Source organism: Lipotes vexillifer, unplaced genomic scaffold, assembly GCF_000442215.2.
Source record: "Lipotes vexillifer unplaced genomic scaffold, Lipotes_vexillifer_v1.1 scaffold802, whole genome shotgun sequence".
Taxonomy (NCBI): domain Eukaryota; kingdom Metazoa; phylum Chordata; class Mammalia; order Artiodactyla; family Lipotidae; genus Lipotes; species Lipotes vexillifer.
In genome coordinates, this window is record NW_006790237.1 from 1,748,994 (window position 1) to 1,757,053 (window position 8,060).

General features: G+C 57.4%; 2 protein-coding genes across 3 annotated transcripts in view; one reads left to right on the plus strand and one right to left on the minus strand.

The window, feature by feature from the left end:
* Positions 1 to 263: 263 nt before the first annotated feature.
* Positions 264 to 4,912, minus strand: GARIN5A (golgi associated RAB2 interactor 5A). Its single transcript, XM_007472170.1, is given in 6 exon segments — positions 264 to 304; positions 895 to 924; positions 927 to 1,159; positions 4,077 to 4,207; positions 4,549 to 4,667; positions 4,843 to 4,912. Coding segments are annotated over 6 exon segments (624 nt in total).
* A 275-nt stretch (positions 4,913 to 5,187) lies between these two features.
* EMC10 (ER membrane protein complex subunit 10) overlaps positions 5,188 to 8,060 on the plus strand; it is a 5,630-nt gene continuing 2,757 nt past the window's right edge. For both annotated transcript variants that reach the window (XM_007463422.1, XM_007463423.1), the window contains exons 1-3: positions 5,188 to 5,362; positions 6,672 to 6,744; positions 7,583 to 7,692. In XM_007463422.1, the coding sequence (XP_007463484.1) occupies positions 5,249 to 5,362; positions 6,672 to 6,744; positions 7,583 to 7,692 (297 nt within the window). In that variant the 5' untranslated portion in view covers positions 5,188 to 5,248. The remainder of the gene's footprint in view (positions 5,363 to 6,671; positions 6,745 to 7,582; positions 7,693 to 8,060) is intronic.

Here is an 8,060-nt window from a genome sequence, read left to right on the forward strand (position 1 = left end):
GGGCGCTGGGCCTCAGCAGTGGCCTGAGGAGCCAGACACCGTGAACAGAAGACCGCGCTGGGGCAGTCATACTGGAAGAGCTATTTCTGCCATGTTGAATCGGAGACGATGGGGAAACTGCTCGTGACCGGGTTGTTGGTTCTTAAGTGGCCAATCTTTATTAACTTTAATAATTCATCTGTCCGGCCCTGAGGTAGGGTACACTTTAATCTCTGGTCTTTTAGTGACCTCAAAATAATGTTGGAGGAATCAGTCCCCAGAGTTCAGAGGTCTGTGGGTCCAGTCTGGCTTCCATGGCTTGAAGCTGGGTACAAGAGTCTGTCTCAGAGGCCTTGACTGCGGATGCACCTGCCGTTCGGGGGTGGGTGAGTGGGCCCTCTGTACTTCCTGGGAAGGCCTGGGGAGCAGGGTGTCTCAAGAGGAAGAGGCCCCATACGTTCCAGTGTCCCCACCTTCAAGGACTGGGCCATTTCCCCTCCCCAGGCCTTACACGGAACTGGCATCTTGTCTGGCTGACCCCACTCCTTCAGGGCCTGGGCACTCCCTCCCCAGATCCCACCATGCTAGGTCAAGGGGAGCGAGGCTGGGGTCGGGGGATGCCCAGTTAGGAAACCATCACCACCTTTGCTGGTGCGCCAAGGTCCTGCAGACCTTGCCCTGCTTTTGAGAGCCTCCTGTCCTCTGGGTACAGATGCCACACCCTGTCAGGACTTAGGAGTCTGGGCTCCTGGTCACCTCCACTCTCAGACCCAGGATCCAGGCCCCCAGCCCCTCCCCATTCAGACCCGGGAGTCCCCGGCCCCAACCCCTCCTCCCTCAGTCCCAGGAGTCCCGCCCCCAGCCCCGCCCATGCCCCTCTCCCCCCTCCTTGCAGCCCCGCCCTGCTCCGCTCACCTCCTCCGCTCACTTCCTCCTGCTCGGACCCTCGTCCTTGTCGTCCTCCAGCACCGAGTACTCCTGCGTGAAGGGTACGGCTCCTTGGGCCGAATGGAAGCGCAGTTGGTAGAGCAGCCGCACCCACTGGCCGAACTTGCGGTCGCGGGTCTCCGGCGGGGCCCGCAGCTGCAGGTAGAAGGCGCGGCCGGTGCGGAACTTGACCTTCAGTTGCCAGCGGCTTTCGTCGTGGACGAAGAGCTGGACGAACTGCAAGGGGAACAGCCTGGCGGGCGGAAGGGGCGGCCTCAGCGTCTTATCCTCCCCGGCTTCGCAGCGCCCACCCCAGCGCCCCTCTCCCCGCCCGGAAGGATCCTTTTCCACTTTCTCTGCCTCTTGCATTTTATCCATCCCCAATTTTCTTCCATACACAGAGCCCATCCGTGTCTCCCGCTGGTCCTCCCTCATAAACGCGAAACTCAGATTGCGGCTTACTTGAAATTTCCATTTGTATGTTGGATCGACATCGGACATAAAATGTCCAACAGCCAAATTCCATAAAATGACCTTCCGCCAACCCCAAAGCTACACCTCTTCGTCTTCCCCACCTTAACATCCTCCTCCCACTTGCTCGGTCAGAAACCGCGGGAGGCGACTTTTTGCCATTCTCAGCCAATCCTACCAAATCCTGATGGCTCCACCGTTAAACCGTAGTCACAGTCCGACGATTTCCAAGTCCCTCCACCAGCCGCCCCCGACCCCCGCCGTCCAGCCACCGTAATTTCCCGCCTTCACCCCCAGTCTGTTCCCACGCGGCCGCCAGAGGGCGCCAATCAATACCCGCGTTAGCTCAAATCCTTCCCGGGGCTCAGAGTAAAAGCAGAGTCCTCGCCTTGACTACAAGGCCCTGCGGGATCTGCCCCCTTTGTTCCCTCTCTGCCCCCCCATCCCCACCCACTCTCCTAGCTTACTCGGCTCCAGCCATACTGGTCTCACTGTCCCATAAACACCTGCCAGGCTTGGTCCTACCTCAGGACCTTTGCACAGGCCGTTCCCTCTGTCATCCTCCAGCCTATATACAACTACATTCGCCCTTGCAGACCTCCCCATGCCCACCCCCATGCCCCATCTGTCTCCACAGACCTCACCCACTGGACAAATTGACATCTATTCTGTCTGCTTTCCTAGTAGAAGGTGGGCTTGAGGGCAGAGATTTTGGGTCCAATTTTGTTCAGTGCTGCTTCCGTAGTACCCAGAGCTGACCCATGGTCAGTGCTGAGTGAAGGCTTGTGGAGTATCTGAATAAAGGAATTGCTCAGGCCCCCAGCCTGATTCAAGGTCCAACAAGGCAATGGAGGAAACAATCCAGACAGGATGGGTAACTTGGCCCAGATCACACAGCAGGGATTTGAAGCCAAGTCTTACCTATGTTCTTAACAACACTGGGTAGCCACATACGACTCCCCTCAGGCCCTGCAAGGCTACCTCTAGAAACTGGTCTTACAGACACCCTCGCAGCTGAGCACATGGATGTCCCCCGCCTGCCACACTGGTTGTCACCCCAAGGCACAGGACACATCAGAGTCCCTCAGTAGGCAACTCGATCTATTAGTATGTTCCCCAAATGGAAGAATAACAGCTGACATTTCCAGAGCGCATACTCTGTGCCAGGTGCTGTTCCAAGAGTTTTACAGACATTTACTTAGTTTATCCCCTGACAGCCCTGGAAGGTGGGCTCTCCTCTTATCCTCATGTTGCCGATGAGGAAACCAGATGGGTAGGCCCAGATGGGTAGGAAACTTGGCCAAAGACAGTGAAGAAGAGGTGAAGCCAGGATTTGAAACCAGGCCGTCGGAAGGCAGCCATTCGTTCAAGGACACTCCCTATTACATCATCACAGCAAGAGGCTGGATGCAAGCTAGGTGTCCAAGGGGACGGAGTTTGTTGAATTGTGTGTGTCCAAAAGTGGATCTGTGTGCACTGGCACAGAATCACTCAGGGCTGGAAGCTGGTTAGAAGTGAGGGGCTGGGGGATGTGTCTTGAGGCTGAGTTCGCAGAGCAAGCTCAATGATTTTACTTCGATGGTATGTTTTGTCTGGGGCTGGGAGGGGAGAATGCTGAATGAGATGATGAGGGTCAAAACCCCCCTCTCAGCACCATCCTTAGCATCCTTCCAACTGCAGGTTCTGACTCATATGGTGGGATACAATTAGCATTGAAAAGAAAAGGAAGATGGTAGAGAATGTCCCAGTACAAGGTTCCGGCGTCAGAATACTGCTTTGTGAAATGTTTTAAACTTATTTGGGGGGGATAAATAAAGGCTGTAAGTGGCATCAAGTTTGTTCAGGTCAGAAGCAGATTCTACCACAAAATGAGTTACATCCAAAATTGCAGACAAAGGATTGTGTGCGTGTGTGCGTGTGTGCGCATGTGACAATGTGACTCCATCCTTCCTTCCTTCCTTCCTTCCCTCCCTTCCCCCGTCCCCCTTTCTTTCATTATCTGTGAGATGTAGCCAAGAAGTGAAAGCCACCAGCAGAATGTTTCTGGAAATATACTCTATGCCTGTAAATGTCTTGGTATTTGCAGCTGGAGTTGGAGACAGGAGCCTAGGGTGGAAGAAAGGTGTATTTTGTGCTATGTGTGTTTTGTACCTTGGAGTGTATTTGCATTACTTTTTCAATCAAAAAAACAAAGACCTGAAGGGGCAGTGTGGAGTGTGGCCCAGGAGCTCCAGAATCGTGAGGTCAGCAATCCTGAGGACCCCAAGGTTCTGATCCCAGGCCACCCCTGACCCACTGTGGGACCCTGGGCAAGTGGCTCCCCTCTCTGGGCCTCAGTTTTTCTTATGGATGGGCCTAAGGGGCCCCACCATATGACAGTAGGAGGTCAGAGAAGAGATGATGTGCATGGTCAAGGGGACGCCTGGCATGCAGTAAGTGCTGCATAAATGGTCATTCTCCTGATCCCTGCCAGGGTGTAGCTGAGGACAGTCCCCCTCATGTCTATCTATCCCTGATTCCTGGCTCCTGTGGATGGCCCTGTCCTTGTTCTCCTGGGTGGACAGTAGCCCAGAGAAGGCTAGCAGCCATCCATGGCTCCTGGCCCTGGAGGTCGTGTGGGTGAAAGGAGGTGCTGCAGGGGGCCTAGGATGCCCAGAGCTTGGGAGGAAGGAGGTCTAGGCTGGGGTGGGGGCAGTCACCCGAAGAGCTGCAGGCGTCCATTCTCCTTGGCGGGGCCCGCCAGAAGCAACAAGTCTGGGAGTTCCAGGGCTGGACTGGAGGCTGCCACCCCCATGGTGACCCTGTTGGCAACTTCTCCTAACCGGGTCACCTGGGGACGGGGGGCGGGGGGGGTGTCAGAGGTTAGAAGCCAGATAGATGGGGGGCGGGATTGGGGAGGAATCAGGAATTTTTTTAGGGTTAAGGGTCAGGAACCAAGTAAGTTAACCACCAAGATGGGGATCAGAGATCCTGGGGTCAAAGGTCAAGAGTCATATGGGTATGAAGTCAGGGAAAATGGACCGAGGGAATCAAAGGCCAGGGTTCATAGGGAAGCAGGAATTTCAGGAGGTGGGCATTAGGGGGAGTGATCAGAAATAGGGCGAACAGAGGTTCCCCAAGTCAGGAGGCCGGGGCTCAGGCCTGGGCTCGGAGGGCCCTGGGGCTCCACACCTGCACGAAGTTGCTCTCAAAGATGGGTAAATCCCGCAGCTGGTCGAACTCGCCGCTCAGGAGATGGCGCTGGAGCCGTCCCGGCCGGCGCGTGGGACAGGCTGGAAACAGGGGGCGTTCTACATGGGCGGCAAAGTTCGCAGGTCTGCTCCAGGAGGCTGGGCCAAGGTCCCAGGGTCAGCCCCGCGCTGAGGGTAGAGGGTTCCCGGCTACCGGTCTCCGTATCGCAGGCTCCATCCCTCACCTGGTTCCCTCAACTGGTCCAACCCCTCCAGGCCCGGCTCCGCCTCTCACCTGCCATCCCACCTGGTCCCGCCTCGCCTGCTCCACCAGGAGCCGGCTTAGGCTCGTGCCTCCGTTTCATCGCAACGCCCCGCCCCTTGGGGGGAGCGGAAGGAGGTGCCCACGGAGAAAAGGGAGGGCGGGGCCCCGGACTCTGTGACGTCACAACGCGGCGGACCGGGTTTGCGTCACGGAGGAGACGTCTGCGATTGTGGCGTCATCCAAGGGGCGGTGCCCGGAGGCCCGGATGGAGCGTCGCCCGCCCCGTGACGTCAGACGCCGGTAGCGGGCGGGCGCTAGTGCGCAGACGCAAAGAGCCGGCGCAGGCGCACGGGCAACCGGTTGCGGGCCGTTCCTCCCGGCGTGCTCCGCGGCGCCCGGCTCACTCCAGCCCCTTGGCTGGTGGGACGGGTTCGAAATGGCCGCGCCCAGCGCTGGGGCCACTCGGCTGCTCCTGCTCTTGCTGATGGCGGCAGCAGCCCCCAGCCGGGCGCGGGGTAGTGGTTGCCGGTCCGGGGCCGCTGTGCGGGGGGTGAGTGCTTATTCGCTGTGCACATAGGGCAGGGTTGACGGAAATCGTGGGTCTCGGGCCTTTAGGTCGGTTAAGGTGGGAACGAAGTTGCGCAGGACCGACAGGGAAGACGAGGTAAAAGCACCGTTCAAAGCGAGGCTGCAGTTCTGCGCATTCATGAGGCCGCACAACTGGGAGAAAGCGAGAGGATAGTTAGGAAGGCTCTAGCTCGTGAATATGCATGAGGGGGCGGGGCTTCTTATGGGATTTTGCCATCCCCTCTCTGGGCCTTAGTTTTTCTTATGGGTGGGCCTAAGGAGATCCCTAATGGGATCCCTAATCCCATTTTGGTTTTGTATTTTTTATTGTTTGCGGTACGCGAGCCTCTCACCCTTGTGGCCTCTCGCGCTGCGGAGCACAGGCTCCGGACGCGCAGGCCCAGCGGCCGTGGCTCACGGGCCCAGCCGCTCCGCGGCATGTGGGATCCTCCCGGACCGGGGCACGAACCTGTGTCTCCTGCAGCGGTAGGCGGACTCTCAACCACTGCGCCACCAGGGAAGCCCCCTAATCCCATTTGGGGATGGGACTTTGGTACCTGGGCGTTGGGTGCGGTGAAAACGAAGCTGCACTGAAAGAGAAAGTTGGGGCAAGAACTTCCTTAACCTTCGGACGCTAGGGATCCGCAGTCATGAATATGTTTGAGGAGGTGTGGCCCGGGTGGAATCTTGGCAAATCAGACCTTGGGGTGGCTAAAATTAAAGAGGTGGGGGGAGGCTCTCGGAGGAGTTCCGCCTCCCGAATATGCATGAGGAGGGCGGGATCTTGAGTTCGCGGATTAAAATCTGGAACGAGGTAGCGCAGGCTTGAGGGCGTAGAGAGGAGGATGCAGAGTTAGGAGAGATGTGGAGAGTTGGAGAAAAGAAAGGCATGGAATCTTGAATGTGCTTGAGAGGGGTGGAACTCGGGCGGCATCGTGGCTATTGGGGCTGTGAAGGTGAAAACGAGGTCACTTGGATATTAGCTTGGGAAGGATGCCTTTTAACTCATGAATAGTTATGATGGTAGTGTGCAGGTGACCTGGAGATAGTTGCCTTGGAAACGAGGTTCCTCTACTTTGCAGGCTGTAGTTTTCTCTGGCCCGTCCAGATCATGAATTTTCATGAAATGGGCGGTTCCCGGTGGAATAGTGGGCAAGCGTCAGTGTTTGGATATGGGCCTGAAAATAAGGCTTCTGCCGCAGCCTGCGGGTCTGTCTGTCCTGGGGTCCGCGGGTCCTGCCAGACTGAGGGCTCTGATTGTCCTTACCTGGGGCCCTCTCTATCACCTGCAGGCGGGGGCGGAAGGTCGAGAGGGTGAGGGCTGCGGCGCCGTGGGGCTGCTGCTGGAGCACTCATTTGAGATCGGTGAGTCCAGCAACGTCCTGACCTGGACACTTACCCAGTGCCCTGTGTCAGGAACTCAGGTGCCACTCAGTGTGAGACACGCCATCCATTCACTTACAGCTTTGCACTTGGAAGTGTGTTTGCATTACACTGGGGAGATGGGGGGCGGCGGCGAACAGAAGCTCTGTCTTTGAATACTCCCATACCTGTAAGACAAATGCCAGTTCCAGAAAGGTCAGTATGGCAGTAATAACCTCAGAGCAGACTTTGACCAATTGCCCCATGCCCTGCTCTAGTGGTTATATGTATTAACTCAAACATCTGTATTAACTCAGACATCCTCAGAATAGTCACCCAAAATAGGAGGTGTTAGGGATAGCCTCATTTTCCAGAAGAGGAAACTGAGGTGCAGAGGGATACCAGACAAGGTCCTTTTACAAGTCAATGGTAGAGGTGGGACCTTCTCTAAAGCTCAGCTTAAACTGCCACATTTCAGGCATCCAGACTCCCAGAGCATAGATGTCAGTGTGGCCCAGGGGTTCATAATCGAGTCTGAGGCCCCAGGCTCTGGGGTCACCTGTTTTAAACACTGAAGCTTGGACCCTCTGCAGACCTCCCCAGTCAGACCCTGGCATCTGCCCAAGAAAGCCCGGTGGTTGGGAGCTCCTGAGCTCTGCAGCCCCTGTATTCCACAGCTGGGGAAACTGAGGCCCACTTAAGTCACGTGAGCGACCCTGGGTCACCTGGCAAGGCAGAGGCAGGGCTGCAGAGACACGTGGGGCTCTGGTGGGAAAATGGGGGCTCAGGATGGGGAAGCGACCTGGTCACTGCGAGGGTTGACGTCCAGGCTCCCGCACAGATGATAGTGCCCACTTCCGGAAGCGGGGCTCGCTGCTCTGGAACCAGCAAGACGGCACCTTGTCTTTGTCGCAGCGGCAGCTCAGCGAGGAGGAGCGGGGCCAGCTCCGGGTGAGGACGGGACCCCCGCTCTGCTGGGGCCGGGGGCACGTGCCTCAGAGCACAACACGCGTACTTCGGGGCCTCTGCCTGAGCTGTTTCCTCTGCGCAGCACACTCTCTTCCCCACGGTTTTCATACAGTCAGCTCCTCTCGCTCTGCTAGATTCAGCCAAGATGCTTCACACTTAGTGCAAGATTTGCTTGTGAGGAGAAAGGGATGCCCGCGGTAGCCGTGGTTAAGCAGGAGAACGTTACCTCTCCTGTCGCCCTGCTTTGTGGCCTCCTCAAGGGCTGGGTTCCCCCCAGGCCCACCTGGGTCCTCCCTAGGGATGGTGTGGGGCTGGCGGGGGCGGGGGGGGGGGGGTTCCAGACAGCAAGG